Below are 24,754 nucleotides of genomic sequence, written 5' to 3' on the forward strand. Positions count from 1 at the left end.
AAAGTTGTTTCTTCTCCAGCCCTGAATGTGTCTTTTATAAACAAATTTTACTATGAGGTGCCATGGAAAAGGAAAATATATATGCCCATTAAGTATCTTCATTTGTCATTTCCCTTCTCCAGTGTAGTATATATTTCAAAGCTCATACACATGATCATCTGTTTAGATGACTAAATTCTAAAACTAACCCCTGTGTTCAGAGACTCTGAAAAAATGAACAGTAGACAAAACAGTGAAAAGGGTAAAATAGGAAGAAAGAGGGGCGGTTTGGGGGATAAGTAAATAGATAGGGAAAATTATCAGAGAGTCAAATCAAAACTCTGGATCCAAATACACCCAAACTTTGAAAAAAATCAGATCTGGATTAGGATCTGAACTATGTAGCTTGGGCTCACTTCTGAAAATCACTTGCCTCTTATGGATTCCCAGAGGGAAACTATGTGTAACATGCATAAAATGCCTAAGTGAGTTAGGATTCTGAGTCACATTGGAGGTCCATAAATTAATGTGACTTAAATTCACAAATAATTTAGCTGCTTTGGGAAATTTTTACACATAGTTTTTATCTGGGAATCTATTAGAAGCAAGTCATGGCTGCCATCTCCTATAAGTCTCAATAGGAGTAAGGCTACAGGTTGCCAAACCTGTTGTGTTTTTACCCTCAGTGTTAACTCCAGTTTAATTTAGAATAACATTTTCAAAAGTACCTACATGATTTAGGATCCTATATCCTATTGAAAGTCAATTGAAAGGTTGAGGGCATAGAAGTAATTTAACAGTAAAGCATTACAGGGATGTTGTAATTATTAAAAAACAAGCATTACAAACTCAGAAAATTCAGAATTAAGATTAGATTGAAAAGAAATCCAAACATGTGAAGGTATGGAAATGCACAGTTAACATTAACTTGCATAACACTGTGCAATCAATATACAAATATGATTAGTGCATCAGTGTTTGTAATCCTAGATTAAATTAAATTGAATTTTAAAGACACAGATTTTTTTCTATTTTCTCCCCTCATAGTGGCACACAAGGGAGAGGTAAGGTTATTTGGTTGCCTTAACCATGCACTGTCCCCTGTTCTGACAGGGAGTACCACCTTCCCTTGAGGGCAGCTTCGCTTTTACTCTTATTGGAATAAGTAGCTAAGGGCAGGCTGTGGCCTCACTCTTATGGACAGCAATAACAGAGTGGCAGCCAATTTGAAATGGAAGAACATTATATGTCAGCCCCTGCTGAATAAGAAACTTTCAATTATGAAGAATAATAGCAAAAATTACTATTAATTCTAAAACAAATCTTCAAATATAGCTAATGTGTGGGATTTGAATGAGTTTTAGCTATGTGGGTAGGTTGAAGAGTCTGCATTGTTCAGATGCTGAGAGGCAAAAACATGGTCAGACACAGGGTGCTGTGGGATAGAAAGAGGTTGGGCACCAGGTAATTTTCAAAATAAAATTACCTAAAGAAAACAAACAATTATCAGACTTGATAATTGGGAGAACCAACAGTCAATTACATGGAATTACTAATTAATTGCTTCTCATATGAGGAGTTCAGGATAACCAAATCAAAAGATGGAATTATTGATTATGATTATTAATGAGACTGCACTCAAGGATTAACCACTTACATTTTACAAAGAATTCTTTTCCCTATACACTAAAGGATGTCCCCAAATAAACAATTGAATGTGACTTTGAAACATTTATTTAAACATCAAAATGAAAAAAGAAACTAATAATTAAATCAATAGGGATAATGCAAATGGGATACACCAGATAAAAACAGGTAAATAAAAGCAGTGATACAATGTAGCAATATTTAAAGCAATATGAAATTCTAAAATATAAAGTACATTGAAACAAAGTTGGTTAACTTTAGTGAATGAACTAGTATTAAAAAATTGAGTATAAAATTTGAAAACTATGAGCATCAACCAGTATGGTAAAAAGAAAAGGAGTACTTGTGGCACCTTAGAGACTAACAAATTTATTTTATTAAATTTCTGTAGCTCACGAAAGCTTATGCTCAAATAAATTTGTTAGTCTCTAAGGTGCCACAAGTACTCCTTTTCTTTTTGCGAATACAGACTTACATGGCTGCTACTCTGAAACCAACCACTATGGTATTCACTTGATTACCATAGACAAATTGGAGGATTGGGCCAAAAGAAATCTGATGAGGTTCAACAAGGATAAGTGCAGGGTCCTGCACTTAGGACGGAAGAACCCAATGCACAGCTACAGACTAGGGACCGAATGGCTAGGCAGCAGTTCTGCAGAAAAGGACCTAGGGGTGACAGTGGACGAGAAGCTGGATATGAGTCAGCAGTGTGCCCTTGTTGCCAAGAAGGCCAATGGCATTTTGGGATGTATAAGTAGGGGCATAGCGAGCAGATCGAGGGACGTGATCGTTCCCCTCTATTCGACATTGGTGAGGCCTCATCTGGAGTACTGTGTCCAGTTTTGGGCCCCACACTTCAAGAAGGATGTGGATAAATTGGAGAGTCCAGCGAAGGGCAACAAAAATGATTAGGGGACTGGAACACATGAGTTATGAGGAGCGCCTGAGGGAGCTGGGATTATTTAGCCTGCAGAAGAGAAGAATGAGGGGGGATTTGATAGCTGCTTTCAACTACCTGAAAGGGGGTTCCAAAGAGGATGGCTCTAGACTGTTCTCAATGGTAGCAGATGACAGAACGAGGAGTAATGGTCTCAAGTTGCAGTGGGGGAGGTTTAGATTGGATATTAGGAAAAACTTTTTCACTAAGAGGGTGGTGAAACACTGGAATGCGTTACCTAGGGAGGTGGTAGAATCTCCTTCCTTAGAGGTTTTTAAGGTCAGGCTTGACAAAGCCCTGGCTGGGATGATTTAACTGGGAATTGGTCCTGCTTCGAGCAGGGGGTTGGACTAGATGACCTTCTGGGGTCCCTTCCAACCCTGATATTCTATGATTCTATGATTCTATGATTACTTAGGATACTAACAGCATCAATAGGTTGTTTACCCTAATTAAGACTAACTAGTAGCTAAAAAATATTAACATAATTCAACAGCTAAAGTTAAAAAAAAAGATATAAGAACATAAGAATAGCCATGCTGTGTCAGACCAATGATCCATCTAGCCCAGTATCCTGTCTCCTACAGTGGCTAGTACCAGGGCTTCAGGGGAACTGTACTGAACAGAGCAGTTGCAGTGAACCGCTTTGTCTTGTACTCTCAGCTTCTGGCCGTGAGAGGTTTAGGGTTACCCTGAGCATGGAATTACATGCCTGACCATTTTGGCAAATAGCCATTGATAGACCTATCCTCTGTGAACTTATCTAGTTCTTTGTTGAACTCAGTTATACTTTTGGCCAGCACAACATCCTATGGCAATGAGTTCCACAGGTTAATTGTGTGTGTGCACTGTGGATTTATATAGTAGCATTATGATATTTTTAGTCTTATTTTCTATCCCTTTCCTAATAGTTCCTAACATTCTGTTGGCCTTTTTGACCGCTGCTGTGTATTGAGCTAAAGTGTTCTTGAGACATAATAAAGTTTTTCAATCCCTGCTTTAAGTGTAAGACAGTAACTGGAACCAATACCAGTGCTTTCATAATAAAGAAATGTGCTAGTTACCCCAAATATTTTGATGTGTTGTTGATAGTTGAATTATTACATGGTTGATGATCTGTCTAAGAAGATAACGGAGAGGAAAAGAAAATGTGCTTTTCTCTAACTTTCTGTGCTTTAAACTAGTTTGCATAAACTAACAGTGCTGATACTGATATGTGGCATTCCTGTATTTAACAGGATCCAGAACAACACCTGGGAAACTTTTTACACTGGTGTAATTTAACAAAGTCCAAACTTTATTAGATCTTAGATAAGTTTGATCTGGAGTGAAGTTTGTTTTAATGCTCCAGCTGTAAACTTTTGGAGAGAAAAAAAGAGGTTTATGGAACAGCAGATGCAAACTTAACTACAGAATCAGAGATAAGGTTCTGGTTGTGTTAAGTAATTTGACCAGTTGTAAAACATCTGGCTCAACTCTGATCTCATTTACACTGGTATAACTTCACTTCTATGGAACTGTTCTCTGAAGATCAGTAGGTGGAAGCAAAGGCTTCTAGTAATGTAGATGGAGAAACAAATTTGAATCCTGATCCTGCAAACAATTAAGCACTTGTGTAACGTTGCTGACATGAGTAATCCTGTTGAATACAATGAGGTTGCTAATGTGAGTGACAATGAGATTGCTCAAGTTACCGACATGCTTGAAGGTTTGCAGTATCAGAATCTTGGTAGTCTTTTCTAGACCTGTTCATTTATTCCTGGCCCAGGGGAGGATTGTTTGTCCAGAGTGTTTTCTCTGGAGTGAACAGAATGAGGCTGTGGTGACAATGATGAATAATTTGCTGTGGAAGTAGCTTTCTCTTGGTTGTACACTGTGTTGATGTTTAGCCGTTCAGTTAAATTGATTTGATGTACTGTAATTAAGTCAGTCCTCAGTGTGTCTAGACAGTGATGCTACATAACTTCATAAAACTAAAAAAAGATTTTATTTCTTTGAAATGACGTAAAAGGCTTTCTGTAAACTAATTAACCAACAAACTCTATCTGGTTTCAGATCAGTAGACTTTAAAATGTAGTTAATTGTATCTTTGAAGGGGCACTGGACTGATTTAGGGTACATCTATATTTGAACTGGGATGTGTGATTCCCAGCTCGCATAGACATACCCATGCTAGCTTTGCTTGAGCTAGCTCCTAAAAATAACAATGTGTCTGTGGTGGCATGGGTGGCTGCTCAGGCTAGCTGCCCCAAGTACTGTCCTGCCTGGGACAATCCTACCCCCTGCGTGCACGCTTGGTGTGCTGCTGTGGACACACTGCTACTTGTAGGTGCTATCCCAAACACTGCTAACATGGGTATGTCTATGCAAACTGAGAATCGCACCTCCTAGTGCAAATGTAGATTTACCCTTAGGTTCAAAGGGCCAAATTCTGCTGTTGTAAACTGGCACAGCTGTATGGAAGTAAAAATATGGGATTATGTAAAAACACAATGGTTATTAAATTAAAGATGAAAAGAAATACTTCCATGAATATGTTTTGTGATTTAAACTAAAACATTTTTGTTAGTTTGTTTTAGATTTAAGCATAAGAGCATTATGATTTCTCCAGCATGTGACAGATGAGGAGGTCAAATTGTTGGCAAACAAGTACAGCAAAGTACTTATTTTTAAACAATTATGTAATCACTTCATTTAGGGTTGTTGTTTTTTTTAAATGTTCAAAACAATCATTGTTTTCTACTAATGTTTTGTTAAATTAAATAATAATTCCAAATGGCTGAAGAAATAGGGAGCTACCCATCTTGCTTGTCTGCTAACTTGTGGCTACACCTGGATTTTCTCAGGTGGACTCCTGCAACTGCATACAGCCCCATTGTTCTGCATGGGTGTAAGTGTCTGCTCAGGTGGACCCAGTTGCAGGATCTGGCCCCCTAGGGAGACAAATTCTGCTTATCTTCCTTGCATGAAAAGTGTCATTGACTTCAAGAGGACCACTCATGTGAAGAAGGTGAGTGAGATTTAGCCCATAGTCTGCAACAAAGAAAGGGCTTCTCAGCATTTGAATGCATGGGGAAGGCTAGAGATTTTCACAGTCAAGATCTATTATTTATTAGAACTCTTTATTAGTTCAAAGAATGTTTACATATTTTCCATGCAAACTTTTCTAATACATAATAAAAGTTACCTTAAAACAAGTAGGGAGCTCTTCAGCCTCTCCTGAATTAATCTACTGGTTAATACTTCCATTATTGTGGATTATGTCAGAACACAGAATGTCTTTCTGGGAAATACATTAGTAGTAAAATCGCAGCTCTCATTGAGATGTCTTTTGTTATTTGTATTGCAGTAACATCCAAAGGCCTCAATCAAGATACTTTTATTTTTGAAAATAATTTATATCGCAAATGCAGGCTCATGAAATAGAGGTTATAAAAAGAATTACTGATACTAAAGAGATGAATCCCAGAGTGTTTTAAGTGGCCTGCATCAATAAATTATCAGTATTATATTGCACAGTGAATTATCTTCCTTTCCTCTCCTTGGCTTCTTCTGATACACCAAATAAATTATTTAGGTAACTTTTAGAGTCTAGACAATTGTAGAATCCAATGAGCCGTTTGCAATGATCGTTTCATGTTTTATGTGAGATACTGTCGTTTCTTTATTTTCAGGCAGATATTACACACACACACACACACGAGATTAACATAGCAATTTTAATCATGAAATGTAAGAGACTTTTAAGTTATTAAGTTTACAAGTACAGGGGCAATTTCTGCCCTGACTTACACACTGTGCAACTTTACTGACGTGGATGGGTGTAACTGGAGGCAGAATTTGTCATACTGCATATAAGATTCCTTATACCCAATTTTACTAAACAAATCCAGTGAAATTATACAAACATATTTTAAAACAAACGACACAGAAGTTGCTGGAACTTAAAATTATCTTTAAGGGGTGGGATGGGGAATTGACAGACAGAAGAGTGTGTATTGCAATAGGGAAATTGAAAGGGCAAGTACGTTAATAGAGGTCAAAGGGCTGGTAAATCTGAAAGCTTGACCAGCCTTAACCAAACTGATATGAAACTTAAAAAAGATTTGGGTTTAATAGAGATTAGGAACAGGAATGAAGTTCAACTAATTTTTATTTTATGAAAACTGGCTTTGGCCCATCCCTAATGAAAATTAAATTCTACCAGTTAGAAGTGGTGGTTATGAAGTGGGATTTGTATAATGATGAGAATAAGTAGCTGTCTAATATATTATTGCCAAAACCTTAATGAAAACGTTAAGACATTTAGACTTGCATATTCACTTATTTCAGCCCTTGCAAAGACATCTGTGTGCCTTTGTTTAAATTACACTGTCTGAGTTTCAGAGTGCTGTTGTCAAGCTGTGCCATGCTCTAAATGTCATTTCTGTAGCTATGAAAGGATGATTGTAAATATGTATTAGGGCATGAATGCAGATCAAACAGTTAACTTAGCCAGAAGAGGGACCATGGGGAAAAGACAGCTTTGTTTTGTTTACAATGAGGAATACTAAGAAATAGATACAGTCAGAGTTACATACCGATGGGAAAAGATAGAGGCTTGCCAGGGTAGTTCATGCTGATACAGATTCAAGACAAATAATGTTTTGAATTTTAAACCCAGCGGGGTGCTGTTCTGCTCATATGAAATATACACAGAAGTCACATATTTTAATTTAGTTTTATGGTTTTGGAATTTGCCATTTCGTTCCTTTTCTCTTTTTTTATACACTGGTCTGAAAAATTCAAGACAGTGACATTATTTTATTACATTCTCTTACACACAGTGCTTGGCTTTAAGTCATAAGTTCAGATCTAAACTTCTGAAATAATGCAAAATTAGTAGAGAGAACAAATCTTTTTGTGGGGGTAAGAAGTGATTAATATACATAGTCCAAAATTAAGGTTGTTAAGCCTGGGGAAGCTCTACAAATTTACCAAACTCTCCCAAATTTGAGACCACTCCCTTAGTTCTATTAACAGAAGTGCTAATACTAAAGCAGTCAGGCCAAGCCTGAAGACTGTCAAGCCCCATGTCTAAGGTTGGGAAGAGGAGACCTGCACCCTCTGTGTGACTGGTTACTGCTTAAAGGTTTAGGAGCGCATGTTAATGAACTCCCTACCCTTTCTTCTCCCCCAAACAGTGCCATGAGCATTTCCAACCCCTTCTCTCCATGCAAAGAAGTGCAAAAGTGCTACAGTGATCTTCATGTGGCTCCTGTGTGCAAAGACAGAGGGTTTGAGGATGGATATTCATCTTCTAAAAAGAGTAATAAAAGATGTTACCATGTAGCAATATGTGTGGGAGTGTAGTGGCTGCTGGAGTTCTGGCCATTTTCCCTCCCGGATTACCAGGAATCATAGTTTCTTTATCTTGGTGAACTTTCTCCTCTTCCCTTGGTTGGCTGATTTGCTTTGGAACTCTCTGCCAGGAAGATCAGAAGTACATCAGAAGCAGGAAGCCTGCCAATCAGTGGGGCTACTGGATCATTAAGGTGCTAAAGGAGCTAATGCTGTTTTGGAGATGCTAAATTAATTCTTTGCATCGGTCTTCACTGCAGAGGATGTAAGGCAGATCCCACACCGGAGCCATTTTTTTTTGGTGACAGAGCTGAGGAACTGTCCCATTTTGAGGTGTCAGTAGAGGAGGTTTTGGAACAAATTGATAAATTAAACAGTAATAAATCAGCAGGACCAGATGGTCTTCACCCAAGAGTTCTGATGGAACTCAAATATGAAATTGCAGAACTATTACTGTGGTATGTAACCTATCACTTTAATCAGCCTTTGAACCAGATGACTGGTGGATAGCTAATGTAATGTCAATTTTTTTAAAAGGCTCCAGAGGCAATCCTAGCAAATACAGGGCACTAAGCCTAACTTCAGTACCAGGCAAATTGGTTAAACTATAATAAAGAACAGAAATATCAAACATATTGATGAACACAATTATGTTGGAAAAACGTCAAAATTGCTTTTGTAAAGGGAAATCATGCCTCACTAATTTATTAAAATTCTTTGACGGGGTCGACAATCTTGTGGACAGGGTGGTACAGTGGATATAATGTACTTGAACTTTCAGAAAGCCTTTGACAAGGTCCCTCACCAAAGGCTCTTAAGCAAAGTCAGCTGTCATGGGTTAAGAGGGAAGGTTCTCTCATGGATCAGTAACTGGTTAAAAGACAGGAAACAAAGGGTAGGAATAAATGGTCAGTTTTCACAGTGCAGAAAGGTAAATAGTGGGGTCCCCCACTGATCTGTACTGGGACTAGAGCTGTTCAACATTTTCATAAATGATCTGGAAAAAGGGGTAGACAGAGAGGTGGCAATGTTTTCTGACTATGCAAAATTATTCAAGATAGTTAAGTCCAAAGCTAATTATGAAGAGTTACAAAGGAGTCTCACAAAACTGGGTGCCTGAGCAACAAAATGGTAGATGAACTTCATTGTTGATAAATGCACTGGAAAATATAATCCCAATTATACATACCAAATGATGGGGTCTAAATTACTGTTACCACTCAAGAAAGAGATCTTGGAGTCATTGTGGATAGTTCTCTGAAAATAACTCCTCAATGTGCAGTGGCAGTCAAAGAAGCTAACAGAATATTAGTAACCATTAGGAAAAGGGTACATAAAACAGAAAATATCATAATGACACTATCTAAATTCAGGGTATGCCCACACCTTGAATACTGTATGCAGTTCTGATCCTCCCACCTCAAAAAAGATATGTTAGAATTGGAAGAAGTACAGAGAAGGACAACAAAAATGATTTGGGGTATAGAACAGTTTCCATACAAGATTTTAAAAAGCTGGAACTGTTCAGCGTAGAAAAGAGACGACTAAGGGGGGATATGATAGAGCTCTATAAAATCATGAATGACATAGAAAAAGTGAATAAAGAAGTGTTATTTACCCCTTCACATAACACAAAAACCTGGGGTCACCCACTTAAATGAATAGGCAGTACGTTTAAAACAAACATAAGGAGGTACTTCTTCACACAATGCACAGTCAATCTATGGAATTCATTGCCAGGGGATATTCTGAAGGCCAAAAGTATAATGAGGCTCAAAAAAGAATGAGATAAATTCATGTAGGATAGGTCCATCAATTGCTATTAGCCAAGATGGTGAGGGATGAACCCCCCTGCTCTGAGTATCCGTAGTTTCTGACTGCCAGTAACTGGGACTGGACGACAGAGCATGGATGACTCGCTGATTGCCTGTTCTGTTCATTCCCTCTGAAGCATCTGGCATTGGCCACTGTCAGAAGACAGGATACTGGGTTAGATGGATCATTGATCTAACCCAGTATGGCCGTTCTTACATTTCTTATCTCTCTTTTTATATTGTCTCTCTCTGGCCGGCATTAAATAAGCCTAGAGAAATCCTGTCTTCTCTCTTGCTGGTATGTTGGTGCTGTCTCTCAGATTACTGGGAGCTCTTTGAATTAAAGCACTGAGTCTCAATATGGAGGTGCACATCTCTCATGTTTACTGGACATATCTATATTGCATGAAAGTCTACATATTATACTGACTAATCTCATTGTGTCTTAGCCCAGCATGCTTTGGGGGAAGTGTGAAAATAGAAGGATTTTGTGTGGTAGATTGAGAATTCTTGGGTTGTTCTTAAATCCAGGTCAAGAATCAGGGAGAGATCTTTCTTGTGTGTGTACTTGTTATAGCTGCTCCATGCTGTGGTACACCAAACCCCTAAGTAGAGCCCTACCAAATTCATGGCCATGAAAAACATGGCACGAACCATGAAATCTGGTCTCTCCCGTGGAATCTGGTCTCCCCTGTGAAATCTGGCTATTGTAGCGGAGTCATGGTATTGCCACCCTTATTTCTGCACTGCCTTTAGAGCTGGGTGGCCAGAGAACAGCATAACCTTATCCTTTCTATCAATGAATCAATCTCTTATCTCTAAATTACAATTTGGCAGGTACTAGCATCAATTTACTACTGCCATCAGATATGACAAAACAAAACAATGTACCTGTTACGGTTTTGTTAATTATGCTACCCCAAAAAATTAATTGTGAGTAATTTTCTGTACTTTAGTGTCTCACACTATAACAATGTGGAACAACACTGAATTAAGAGGATAGTCAGTATTTTAGACTGAACACAAGAGTACTTACTGGCAGTGTTCCCTCCAATTTTTCCCACCTATATGCGGAATGAATTTTGTTATGTGCACTAATATGGAGGTGATGTGTGACACATCACCTTCATATTGGTGCACGTAAGAAAATTAATGTGGTGGGGGTGGGGCTGAGGGGTTCGGAGTGTCAGAGGGGGCTGGAGTGCAGGGGTGTGAGGGCTCCGGCTGGGGGTGCGGGCTCTGGGCTGGGGCAGAGGGTTGGGTGCAGGGGGTGAGGGCTCCTGCTGAGGGTGCAGGCTCGGGTGAGGCCAGGGATGAGGGGTTTGGGATGCAAGAGGGTGTTCTGGGGCTATGCCCAGCTCTCTCTTCCCACAGCAACACCTAGGCTGTGGGGGAGAGGTGCCTCTCCACAATGTGGCAACTCCGGGGCTGGGGCCGCAGGATTGGCACCCCTCCCCTGGCAGGACTGGGCTGGGGCTGGGTTTGGGCCAGGGGATGGGCATTGTGGCAAGTCTGCGATGGGGCTGGGTTTGGCACGTGGGAGGGCCGCCCTGGCCCAGCTGATCCAGGCACCCTGGCTGTGGCAGACTTGGGGCCCGGGGAAGGGTACCCCACACCGGTCCGGGCTGCCCCAGATGCAGCAGGTTGGGGGCTGGGCTAGTTTGGGGCGGGGGGCCCACACCGGTCCGGGCTGCCCCAGATGCAGCAGGTTGGGGGCTGGGCTAGTTTGGGGCGGGGGGAGAGCCTTCCCTCCCTCGGCAAGTCCCTGGACGGGTTCTCTGAATGGTGCTAGGAAGGCTGCTGCGCGGCCACGCAGCTTACAGGGAACTTAGCCTACTGGGTCCTTTGTCCCATCTGCCACACAATTGACAGTCATGGAAAGAAAGAATAAACCCACTTGGGGATGTCTGTATTAGTAGATCATTTGGAGAGAAAATAGTGGACCAGATTCTGTGCTCACACCAGTGTAAACCCAAAGTTATGCCTTTGAAGTCATTCTAGTAAGATCAAAGTCAGGCCCACAAGTTCTTATAAGTAAAAGATTTAGGGTCAGATTTTCAAAACAGCTTACTCTTTGTTTAGCTGTGGCCCTTGAAAATCAAGAGTGATCCTAGGTGGTCTAGAAGTGAGGATGGGAGTAGGGATAAGAAGTCACAATTGCTATAATTTCTGAGCCCCGGAGAATAATTCATGAGCACAATATTGGACAGTTCCATGCTGTTAAAATCATTGGATACAATGAGAAATTGTTATGCATGTGCTATTTCACAATAGGTTAAAATGATTTTCATAATGTAGCCCTAGCTCCCTCTGCTTTGGGTCTATAACACAAAGTCAGGCCAGACGGCTGCAAGAGAGTCTTGGTAGGCCGATATGTTAGCCCCAGAATATTAAAGGCTCTTTTCCCTACAAACTGAGAAGTGGTTACCTCAGGTCAATTAGGGACACCTGATTCCAACTAAGGGCTGCCTGAGGCCTTTAAAAACCCCTTCTCTGGGCAGAGAAGAGGGGAAGAGAGAGAGAGAGAGACAAGCTGTTGCCAGGCTAGTGGCAGCAGAGAAATAAGCTGTTCCAGGGTGAAAGGCTGTGCTCCTTCCGTTAGGGAAACAGCCAAACCTGAGCGCCTGCTGGAGGGAGGACTAACACCCCAGGACAATCAACAGGACGACACCCTGCACCAGTGAGGGGCAGCGAAAGTTACCCCCCTGGGGTTTTTTTTGTTTATGAGACTGTTTCCTTTTTGTTTGGTGGAGGATAACCCCAAAGGCCAACCCTCAGCCCTGAAATTGGGACTAAGGGAGCACAGAAGGGGGAAGGCAAACCCTGCCCTGAGAAGGGTTGCCCACCTCAGGCCCACCATTGCCAGAGGGGGCAGCGCTAAATCTGGCGAGAGAAAGGAGGTGCCTTGCCACACCTAGTGTTAGGAGTGGGATAGACTTCGTGGCAAACTGTCCCATGGCAAGGTAAATCACTTCCACCCCCAAAATGGACGATGTAGTGAGGGCACCAGTACAGGCCACAGCAGCAAAACAAAAGACTACCAGGGTCCAGATGGCTGCCCAACAGGAGTCGGTATAGCTACAGCAGGAAACAAATCAACTGCTGATGTGCCAGCAGCCCAGGATCGAGCCACCCTGAAGGAGGTCATGAACCAGCTGAAGGCCCTGACCGCTCTGACCCATGGCCATGATGGGACATGGTCCCTAAGGGCAAGTAGTTACCTACAGAAGATGACAGTGGAAGATGATGTGGAGGCATATCTTCTTGCCCCCAAGAGAATGGGCCAACGTGAGGCCTGGCCCCAAGACCAGTGGGCCAGCATCCTCGCCCCTTTCCTGTGTGGGGAGGCCCAGAAGGCATACTACGACATGGCAGTGGAAGCAGCTACAGTTTACCCCCGGCTGAAGGCTGAGATTCTGGCAAGGTCCGGGGTGACAACATCTATAAGGGCCAGAGGTTCCATGAGTGAAGGTATCGGGATGGCAAAGCACCGAGGTCTCACCCGTTCGACCTGATCCATCTGATGTAGAAGTGGCTGTGCCCCGAGATCCACAACCTGGAGAAAATTATGAAAGTCATAATCTTGGACAGGTTCACAAGAGGACTACTGCCAAACCTACGAGGATGGGTCAGCCAAAGTGACACCTCCTCCTGTGATGCATTAGTTGCCCTCGTAGAGAGACACTTAATAGCTAAAGAACTTTCTTGGACTACCAGGGAAGAGATGCACTGGGGCAAGAGGTCAGTCCCCACCCCAAGGGCCCGGGCTTCTGAAGCACTGGGCAGAACTATATTGGGTGGGGGAAGGAGGCTGAAGAGTGGCCTGAGGCTGCAAAGGGACTTGGGGACCTGGGGAGAAAGGGACATGGGATAAGGCCAACTAGCCCAAAGAATACAGGGATACCTCGAGTAGGATATAGGTGTTATGCTTGTGGGGGAATGGGGCATATAATGATCCAGTGCCCTAAAGTGGAGGAGCCCATGCAGTGCAATCTGGGGGATCATGAAGATCTGGCTTGATAAACCTCTTGGGAGTAGCGATGGCCCCCCATAGATACATGTGGCCACTTAGGATAAATGGCATACAGACCATTGAATTAGTGGACTCCGGAAGTGCCATCATGCTGGTCTCAGGGAAACTTGTGGGTCGGGACCAGTTGTCTCGGGCCAAGCACACTGGAATAACCTGTGTACATGGTGCTGTCAATTATCCAACCATTCCTGTACAAATTGAGGTCTAGGGGAATACCACAAGGGTGATGGCGGGGCTGGTCCCGAAATTCCCATATCCAGTCCTTATAGGATGAGACTTCCCAGGGTTTGGAGGTCTATTCCCCATAGATGAGTCAGAAGAGAGTAGTGACCCCGGGATGAATACAATGGCCCCAGTAACTAGCCCTCTCCCGGTCTTCTGTGAATTAGCCCAGGACTTGTTCTCTACAACTGGGAAGCCTTGGAAGACTAGGTGAGAAAGGAGGGCAGACAAGAGGTTGGGAACCAGGATCTTGGCCCAGAACCAAAAGGCTGCACTCATAGGGAAGAAATCATGTCCAGCTGGCAAGGGGTGATGCAGAGAGTCAACAAGTTAGAAGCTGGACCCAGTTCCACAGAGACCAACCCTGAGAGGGAAGCAGAAGTAGGTCCCCTTGAATTTGGACACATTGGACCCTCATTTGAGAATTTTGGGCAGGATCATGCCAATGATCTGCTATACAATAATATTAGAAAAGAGATAGTTGAAGTGAATGGGGTCCCAGTGGAGGGGAAAACCCAAGTCCCAGGGCTATATTTCATGATAAAAAGGGACCTATTATATAGAGTAGTCCAAGAGCAAGAGGTGGAGCAGCTCTTGGTACCTTGAAGGCACCACAGGGCAGTGTTAGACCTAGCTCATAGTCATTTATTTGGAGGACATCGGGGGGTAGATAAGACCCTTGATTGAATCCTACAGAGGTTCTTTTGGCCAGGAGTTTATATGGAGGTATGACGATATTGTGCCTCCTGCCCAGACTGCCAATTGCATGTCTCCCAACCGCACCTGACGTCCCTTTAGTACCTCTGCCAATTATCAAAGTTCCATTCAATAGGATAGCCATGGACCTGATAGGCCCACTGGAGAAGTCTCAGGCCAAGAAAGCCAAAGAGAAGACTGCCTTTTCGACACCAGAGGGATTGTACCAGTAAACAGTCGGATTACGTGGGGCTTCCGCAACCTTGCAGTGGCTCATGGATAAGCTGTTGAGTCCACATGGCAAGTATGCGGCCACTTACCTTAATGATGTCATCATACATAGCCCAGACTGGGAGAGACACCTAGAAAAGGTGGAAGCAGTATTGGATAACCTGAGGAAGGCGGGTCTCACTGCGAATCTCTCCAAATGTGCAATAGGGCTAAGTGAAGCCAAATACCTCAGGTACGTCGTTGGGAGGAGCATAGTGAAGCCCAACTGAACAAGTCAGAGGCGATACAAAGTTGGCCCCCTACCGATCCGGAAGAAACATGTCAGGGCATTCCTGGGGATAGCTGCGTACTACAGGCGATTCATTCCCCACTTTGCTACCAGAGCATACCAGTTGATGGACCTAATAAAAGGCTGGGACCCAGACATAGTGAAATAGACCAGCGCAACTGAAGAAGCTGTTACAGATCTGAGGACCGCCCTCTGCAGTAACCCAGTGCTAGTAGCTCCGGACTTTGAGAAAGTGTTCTTGCTGCAAACCGATGCCTCCAAGGTCAGGTTGGGAGCCATGCTTTCTCAAATGGTAACAGAGAAAGAATACCCAATCTTATTCCTTTGTTCTCTGGGCAAGAATTTCCTACTAAGGTATGCCATGGTAGAGAAGGAAGGCCTTGCGGTAAGGTGGGCCATGGAACCCCTCCGATACTACCTACTTGGACGGAGGTTTACCCTTGACGCTAACCATGCCCCCCGTCACAGGGTCCCCGCAGGTTTTCTCCCTCTTGAGCCTGCACCCTGTGTTTAGGCTGGTATAATAAAGACTCTTCCATGCCTTCTTTTGCTGGATCACCCAAGTGTCTGTCTTTATTTACAATGTTCATTTAGTTCCCAGATCCCCCAACAGCTAGTGCCCCACAGACCCTCCCCAGGGTCTCCTGGCTTTTGAGGCTTCCTTCTTTGGTAAGGAGACAGCGATACCACCCTCTTGCCTCCTCACTGAGGTTTGCCCAGCTGTCACTACTTAGCTCAGAATGTTCCTCTGAGCCAGCCCTCGTTAGGGCTTGCAGCTGTGCTCCCTGCTGAATACCTGTGTCTCTACCCCTGGCCTCCTGGCCAGAGAGCAGGCTGCAGCCATCATTTTGGCAAGGCCTTAAAGGGGTTTACTCCTGCCCTGGCACACCCCCTGAAATGGATGCACTGGAACAAAGAAAGAAATGCAAGGGTAATAAGATAGTTCCTGTCATTACAACCCTTCCACTTCAGAGTAGCAACACAGGTCAGGGACCAGGCATGGCAATACTGATGGCCTGTCAAGGGTGCACTGTTTTTTGACTCAAGTAGCCCAACCCCATGGTGTTGAGCAGGGGTGTGTGTCTGTGTGACAGAGTCAGGCTGGATGGCTGCAAGAGGGTTGCGGTAGGCCGATATGTTAGCCTCAGAATGATAAAGTCTCTTTTTCCTACAAACTGAGAAGGGATTACCTCAGGTCAATTAGGGACAACTGATTCCAATTAAGGACTGCCTGAGGCCGTTAAAAACCCCTCCTCTGGGCAGAGAAGAAGAGAAAGAAAGAAAGAAAGAAGCTGCTGCCAGGCTAGTAGCAGTAGGGAAATAAGCCACTCCAAGGTGAGAGGCTGTGTTCCTTCCCCTAGGGGAAACCTGAGTGCCTACTAGGGGAAGGACTGACACCCCAGGGCAACCAACAGGATGACACCCTTCACCAGTGAGGCGGCAGCGAAAGTTACCCCCCTGGGGTTTTTTTTGTTTATGAGACTGTTTCCTTTTTGTTTGTTGGAGGATCACCTCATAGGCCGATCCTCAGGCCTACCCTGAAAATAGGACTAAGGGAACACGGAAGGTGAAGGCAAACCCTGCCCTCAGAGGGGATGATTACGTCAGCTCCGCCATCGCCAGAGGGGAAAGCGCTAAGTCTGACAAGAGACAGGAGGTGCCTAGCCACACAAAGCACTGTATCATGCCTTGGAAAATGTTAAAATTTGCTTATCTATGTCTTGATAACATTGTTATTACAATGACAGATGTGATGTGTAAGATTTGTGAATGCTTGATCCAGCCCATCAAATCAACAAAATCTTTCCATTTGCAGATTTCCAGTGCTTATACTTATCTCTAACTTTCAGGAGAGGTGTGTTGTATCTTAAAAAAGATACAGCAGGCCCAGACCCTTGTCTTCAGCGAAGGAACATGCAGAACAAATCAGGCCTAATTCTGGGGTCACGGTATGAAGGGCTGGTCTCTGGGCATACAGTAGGGCAGCTTGAGGCTTCTGCTAATTTACTGCTGCTACCAATTCCACAAGGGGTAGAAACCATAGCCAGGTTTTGGAACAACCCATGAGTTTCCCAGCCATACACACTTTCCTCCAGTCACTAGCAGAGAAGGTAGGGTAGCAATCTTTATGTAGACTTTTCATCACCAGAGAATCTCCCTATGCTGGACATCTTTCTTGGGTCAGATATGCTGGCTCAATGACCAGGTTATGTGTGCAGTATGGTGCAAAGGGACTTCACTGTTTCGGAGGATTTGGCCAACGCATTTCCCGAGGATGGTAGGAAGAAGTGAGAATTAACCTTATCACCATTTTCAGGGCAAAGACACATACTTTCTGAGCGCTAAATACAGTGCCTTTTGCTTAATAGCAATCCATAGACTAATGCCTTTCATTTAATGGCAACATTTTGCTGGGAACCGATCCTGTTCCATTGACTTTAATATTAATTGGATTCGGATATTGGCAAGAGGCATGCCGCTTACAACTTTTTTTTAGGAAGACAGTCCCTGGCCTCAGGCAGGTCTGTGGGGCTGTAACCAGGGAAGTTCTGGGGCTGCACACTATCTTTCCATGTGCTTTCTGGACTGCATCCTGCCCTGGCGTGGGAGTGCTGGGTTGTGCCGAGCCCTGGCCTCAGACAGGTTTGTGGGCTGGGGAAGGAATGTCCCAACACTTCCTTCTTGGCTGCAGCCAGAAAGGTCCACAAAGTGTCTTTGATCCTTCTTCTTATATTCAGTATCCATATTGGATTCTAATGAACTCATGTGCTTATCAAATATAGTTGTTGGCTTATATGTGTGTTTACTACTATAATATAGCTACTGTGTGTAGCTATTAATGTAGTTTAACTTGCTCTATCACTGCTGTGGTGCTATAAAAATAGAACACAATGTAGTGTTTTGTTGATGTGCTTTACAAATATTTGTTTTGCAGACTGCAGTGATGATGTGTTCCGCTGTACTACCGGGAAATGCCTCAATTACACCTTTGTTTGTGATGGATATGATGATTGTGGAGACCTGAGTGATGAACAAAACTGTGGTAATTGGGAGTGTTACATTTTTCAAAAGGCTTTAATATAATAGCATTGTCTAAACTGACAGAATCTTTTCCCTTAGACTTATCAGAAACAGTAATATACCCATGCATTCCACTTTATTTAGCAAGGAAGTGAACACAGATTAAAGTTTGTGGCTCTCTGTAACTAATTTAAAAGATTTGGAGAATTTTATTATTCAATGCTTTTTCAGCAAATGGTATTTTTACACAATTTTTATGTTTTATACAAATCAGGTGCACATTTTATTGAAGAAATGTTAACTTTGTTATTTATTGTAGACTTGTTCAAGATGTGTTGTCAATTTTCCAGCTAATTCAGCAGCTCATATGAGACAAAATAGAACCTAAAAATGCTGCATATCATTGGTGCCAGCAGAGCATTATGACTAAATTCTTCCTGTATTAGCATCAGGACAGACTTGTCCTCCTTGACCATCAGCCATTCACTGCTCCTTAAATCCTGTTCTCCATTGAATTTCAAGGCTCTTTCCACTAATAATTATCCTCCCACCTCTCTGATCACTTCTTCAATGTCTTGTTTGGCAGATCCTCTTCCTCTCACAATCCACATTACATGTATGACTGGCTTGAAAATGGGAATTTTTCCCGTAGAAATTTTCATGGGGAAAAAGTCCCCATTTGGAATTTTGCCACCAGGAAATAAATGGTTTCCTGAGGCAAAATTTAAAAAAGTTAGTGTGGAAAAATCTTATTTTTCCAATTTTTGCCAGAGAGAAAAAGTTAAACAAAGTGAAAGTGCTACTTTCTCTCTGAAAGAGATGCCTTTAAACATGTAAAATAATATTTTGTTAAAATAAAAAAAACCCTGTTCCTTTTTAGCTTTTACTTTCCTCCCACTTTTCTGGGAGTGAGAAAAAATAAGAGAAGGTGTCCATTTTTTAACAATTTCAAAACAAAAATTTTCAAAAATACTGAATACATGTTTTTTTTCTAAAAAAATTATTCAATATATTTAAATGAAAAATGTAATAAAAAATGAGATTTAATTGCAAAAAATCATTTACAAAAGCTTTTTTTATTAAAAATCTTTTCATTGAAAAAAATTTCCATCCAGTTTTGATCACATCTTGTCTTCCTAATATTACTTTATCCTATATAACGTCCATAAGATTCAACCTTTTCTCTCTGTATAGACTACCTATGGCTTGTTCAAGTGTTTATTGTCTTGTGCATTGGTTATTGTAATCTCCTCCTTTCTGGCCTGGATACTTCTAATCTTGCCTACCACAAGTCTGTTGCTGTTAGGCCAGTTTTGAGTAGTAGGCAGTAATAGCTGCATTGGTGGACAACAGGCATTCGTAACCTGCAATAACAAAAACTCTCCACAACTGTCCCACCCATTTTTTCTTTTAATTTTTTTCCCCATTGAATCTGATCACGTTTACAGTGAATAGGCCCCAATCCTGCAAGCACTTAATCTTGTGCAGAGCTTTCTTCATGTGAGTAGTCTTCATATGACCTATGAATTTACTATTTTGAAGACTTCAGTGGGATTTCTTATGTGAACAAAGTTATGCATGAATTTAAGGACTTTAAGTATGAATTTAAGTAAAAAGCTGTACTGCTTCCACTATACAAGTATAGTTAACCTCCCAAGTGCAGATGCAGTTGCTTCACAAGGGTGTAGCTATTCCTGTATGGGAAGGGAAATAACTATTCAGGTATAAGTCACCCTTCTACTGATATAATTATTTTGGGAGAAAAAAATCACACCCCTAACCAAAAGATTATTCCAAAAAATTTTAAGTATAGACCAGACGTTAGGGTGTGCCTGCACTTAAACCACTGCAGCTGCACTGCTGTAGCACTTCAGAGTAGACGCTTCCTATGCTTATGGAAGGGGTTCTCTCATTGGCATAGGTAATCCACATCCATTAGAGACAGTAGCTAGGTTGATGGAAGAATTCTTCCTTCAACCTAGCACTGTTTACACTGTGGGTTAGGTTGGCATAGCTACATCTCTCGGGGTGTGGATATTTCCTTATTCCTCAAGTACTTCCATTGGAATCTATCAAAGGGACTACTTGTGCTGTAAGGTATTACTCCTTGTGAGCTAGATTGGCAGAATCAGGCCCTTACAGTGAAATCCTGGTCCCATTAAAGTGCTCAGTTGTGTAGCATGGTTGGTAATAATTTTTGAGAACAATGGAAACAAGTTAAACTTCCTAACTTAATAGCCTACAGAAAACAGTGACATAAAAACAGTGTTTGACAGTGATTACTCCCAGATTTGTTGTGTCCCATTCTCTTTTCCTCATCTTTAACATACTCTCAAGTACTTTTTATACCAAGTGTATTCTGTATATTCAACCTTTCCTAAGGGTTTGACAAAGAAAGTTTCATTACTGGAGGAAAAAGAATGATGAAAGGGCAAATAAGGCTAAGATTTCTGTCTCTTCTTGGAGCTTTCTTATGGAAAATTCTTGGCCTCTTCCAAAGATTAGCAGGCTAGTGGGATCATTATGTGTCCCATAATGCAATGCAGATCTTTCTTTTTTTACTTCTGAACAATTTTATGGTGGGAGTGAAGAAAGATTTTTCCTCTACCTTAGCCAAGAAGGCTGGCAAAATAAATAGCTGTGTCTATAATAGATATGATCGCAAGAGCTTTAGCCTTCTGAAGAATGCTTTGTTTATCTGGGAATCTTAGTTATTTCCATCTGGGAACCCATGTTTGATGTGTTCATTCCAACTCTCAACTGATGTCTCCATCTGGGTTTGTAATGGGAAGAAGTAGTGTTTACACAAACACAGTATCATTGCCTCCTGCTGTGCCTTATGGCAGCCTAAAATTTTTACATCGTTACTTCTATGTCTCTGTTCATAATCCTTTATCTTATCTTTCACTAGGGACAGATAGATCTCTTTGAAAATCTTTTACCTCACCCACTTTTTGTTGGTGCAGCTTCTTTGGCCATCAAAATTATTTTTTCAGCATGAACTGTTTTCTCTGCAGTGTTGGCCACAGATACTGCAGATCTCCAAATCCTTGTTGGAGATCACTAGTGATTCCAGCAATCCATTTGTTGGAGTTTCCTCCAAGACTCTTTTAAAATAGGTGGCATCCAAGGTGGTGTCTCTTCAGTCCTCTGAGCCAGACTATAGTCTATTCCTTATATACTATTTGAGTCTTCAGTTTCATCTTTTACCTCAGAAATATTTTATTTCTTCCGGTCGTATTATCTATTAGAAATTGAATGTAATGTCAAAAACAAAACAAAATTACCAGACCAGTGGGTTTTAGTAGTAATTCTGTGGGACCTCAGCACAGTTACTCACTCTACTCGCATCCCATGGCCATTGGACACATCTTTTCTCGACAGGTATTGATATGCTACGAGAGATACAGTTCTGCAGACAATTTGAGTGCTCTGTGAACTTCAGTTTGGGAACAAATACTCTATCATACAGACATCCCTATGTAGGAATTGCAAATTAAATGGATGTACCTGACATTAAATTTCATATTCAGAACTGTCTATGAAATAATATGCTAAAATATATGGATAAAGCACAAAATTACATGTAGTAGTTGCTTAGTTTCTCTATCCAGGCTATTTCCCATTTGTTAATATAAAACTAAATTACTTTAATAGGAAAAAAGATATTGGTCTATACTATGGTAGTCACCATTGGAAACTTGGCAATTGCCTTAGGTAACATTGTGACAGGTCACAGCTGCTGTTCCCCCACCTCTTTCACGAACACAGACCACTCTGAGACCTTCCTGCTTGTGAACACCAGCATGTACTTTATTTACAGTGTCTCAGTCCTTCCATCAGTACATATCAGTCAGGGGCGAAAGTGGGCCGGTACAGCGTACTGGTGACAAATGGCCACCGGTACCGGCCCTTCTGCAGCCGACACGAAAGTGCTGCTGCAACAAAGGACTCCGCTTAAAGTGCTGCCGCCACAGCGCTTTAACATCATTGCCCCTTTTGCGCCCCCCGGGCCGCCGATGGGGGGGCAGCAAAAGGAGCAGCTCCCCCAGGGCCGGTGATTTAAAAGGGCTGGAGGGCAGCAGCAGCTGGAGCCCTGGGACCTTTAAATCGTTGCCAGAGCTCCGGGTGGCATGGGCCAGGGCCAGAGCTCTGGGCAGCATGGGTAAGCTGGCTGGGGGAGGCTGACCCCCCCCAAAGCCCCACCCCTCCGCCCGCAGCCCTGCCCCTTCCAGGGGTCCAGAGCCAGGGTCCCATACTGGTAATTGTATAATGTTACTGTCACCCCGATAGCAGTGCAACCACACCATTGCACTGTTTTCCAACTTTCTGGCCCTTTCTTCCAGGGGTGAGTGGCTGAGATGTCTCTACTCCAAGAGCGGGCGGGCGGGCGGGCGGGCGGGCGGGCGGGCTGGCTGGCTGGCTCTCCTCAAGCACTTCCTTCCTGTGCTCCTTTTTAACCACTTGCCTGCTAATGGGTTAATTAGCTCATTAACATTGTTAACCCCTGACTTAATCTTATGATCTATGGTCCTCTCTCACGTCTTGTGGGTGATTTTATGCTTGCTAGAGGTAAAATGACATTGTAGGAGTGAAGGGGTGTATTGCTTATTAGCTTCGAACTTGCATGGGGTGCAAATAGGTGAACATAGGTAAATGGCTAATTAAGGTGGCTAGAGTTAAGGGTCTGTTATATTAGGTGAAAGCTTTGTGCAGGAGTGTGGTGGGGTGCCTGCCCCACACTGAGATCTAAGGGGTTAATAGAGCCCTTGGGAGGCTGCGCAGGAGGCAGCCAATCAGAGGGACTGTGATGAGCAACCAGTCAGGGCCGGGTTGGCCCATATAAGAAGGGCTGCAGCACAGAGTAGCTTCAGTCACTTCCTGGAGCTTGAGGAATGAGGTGGATTGGCTGCCTTGCAGGCTGAAGGCAGCAAGCACCCTGGACAGTGCTTCAGGCAGAGACCCAGGGAGCTAAAGGCAGCTCCTGGTGGGCTGCTGCAATCTGCAGGCTGTGGCTCTGAGGCAAGGGCAAAGAGGGTGCTGGGGCCATGGGGAAATGGCCATACACAGGGTGCCTGGTCTGGGACCTGTAGTAGTGGGCACACCTGAGTCCCTCTCCCCCCACTCACCACTGAGGAAGTGGTAGTACTAAGGGACTGCAACATTCCCCTGGAAGCGGGGAGCACAGAGTGCAGCACAGCCCGAGGGTTGTGTCACTGAAGAGGACACCACAATCCTGGGAGTGATGTGGGTCCCAGAGCAGAAGTGATTGTGGCAAGGCACCACCAGAAGAGGGTGCACTGGTGAGAAGACCCAATTTCCCATGACAGCTGGCAGGAAGCCCCAGACCACTGCCCCTGGTACAAGGGGAGTTTGAAAGACTATTTAAGGGACACTTGGGGGTTTAGGGACTATGGGGCTGCCATGTTTGGAGGCCTTTTTGGTAGAAGGCAGGTGTACCTTCCCAAGTTGGACTTCAGAGTTGCTGCTTCCACTGGAGGGGGTTGAAGAGCAAACAAGAGGGATTCAGGTCCTGGTGGGGTAGATCCTGGAGAGCCAGAGGCAACAATGGGAGGCACAGAAATACCTACACAAATCCCTGAGTCAGTTAGCGGAAGAGAAGCGTTATTTGCTCAAGACCCTCCAAGGGGTGATCAGGGGCCCAAGAGCAAGAAGCAAGGTCCCAGGGTCAGGCCAGAAGCACAAGCAAGGCAGTGTTAGGCCTGTGGGCGGAGGGGACACTTCAAGAGAGGGTGCCCCTATCGGGAAGAGAAGAAGTCTAGCCCCAAGGGAATGAAAGCAGGGAAACTGCAAGGTCCCTGACCTGGGAAGAGAACAGGAAGGGGGGATGCTTGTTTTGCCTGTGGGGAACCAGGGCATGTGAAGAGGCAGTGCCCTCACAGGCAGAACAGGAGCCCAGGGAAGGGCAGCGTCCTGATTGGTGATGAGAAAGGGGACCCAAGCCAGGAGAAGGGCAAGGGAGCCAGAAAGGAACAGAAAGAGGTGCCAGATACCCAGAGGGGGCTGCACCGATATGGTAGAGAAGGCCAAAGGGGCTGAACCAGAGAGACAGGAGGGAAAGAAGAGTCCCTTAGACATCCAGCTGAAGGATGTGGGCACTTATATAGAGACCAATTGAAGGGAGCTGGAAACTCAGACCCTAGGAAAAGGGGTACTGGCAGAGTCAGCAGAGCAAGGACCAGGGCTATGGGAGAGGCTGAAAGCCACCGAGCTGGCCTTGCAAATAGCACAAGATGGCACAGACAGAGAAAATAAGGAATACCAGAGAGGAGAATGATAACTTGCTCCTCCTAGTGGAGAATCTGAGATGGGAGAGGGACACCCTGCGACCACAGCTACAGGGGAAGTCGGTCTAAAGGAGGAGGGTGCGTGATGGGGTGCCTGCCGCACATGGGGCTCTGAGGGGTTAATAGAGCCCTTGGGAGGCTGCGCAGGAGGCAGCCAATCAGAGAGGAGCTGAAAGAAGCAGTCAATCAGGGCCGGGCTGGCCCATATAAGAAGGGCTTCAGAACAGAGCAGCT

The 24,754-nt window shown here is 43.5% G+C and overlaps 1 protein-coding gene across 1 annotated transcript in view; it reads left to right on the top strand.

Annotated features, from left to right (window-relative positions):
* Positions 1 to 24,754, top strand: part of CORIN (corin, serine peptidase) — a 320,230-nt gene that overhangs the window by 202,024 nt on the left and 93,452 nt on the right. Inside the window, exon 7 of the mRNA XM_084626359.1 lies at positions 18,127 to 18,234. Coding sequence (XP_084482485.1) covers positions 18,127 to 18,234 — 108 coding nt within the window. The remainder of the gene's footprint in view (positions 1 to 18,126; positions 18,235 to 24,754) is intronic.

This window comes from Lepidochelys olivacea, assembly GCF_965140295.1.
Source record: "Lepidochelys olivacea isolate rLepOli2 genome assembly, chromosome: 4".
Classification (NCBI taxonomy): Eukaryota; Metazoa; Chordata; order Testudines; family Cheloniidae; genus Lepidochelys; species Lepidochelys olivacea.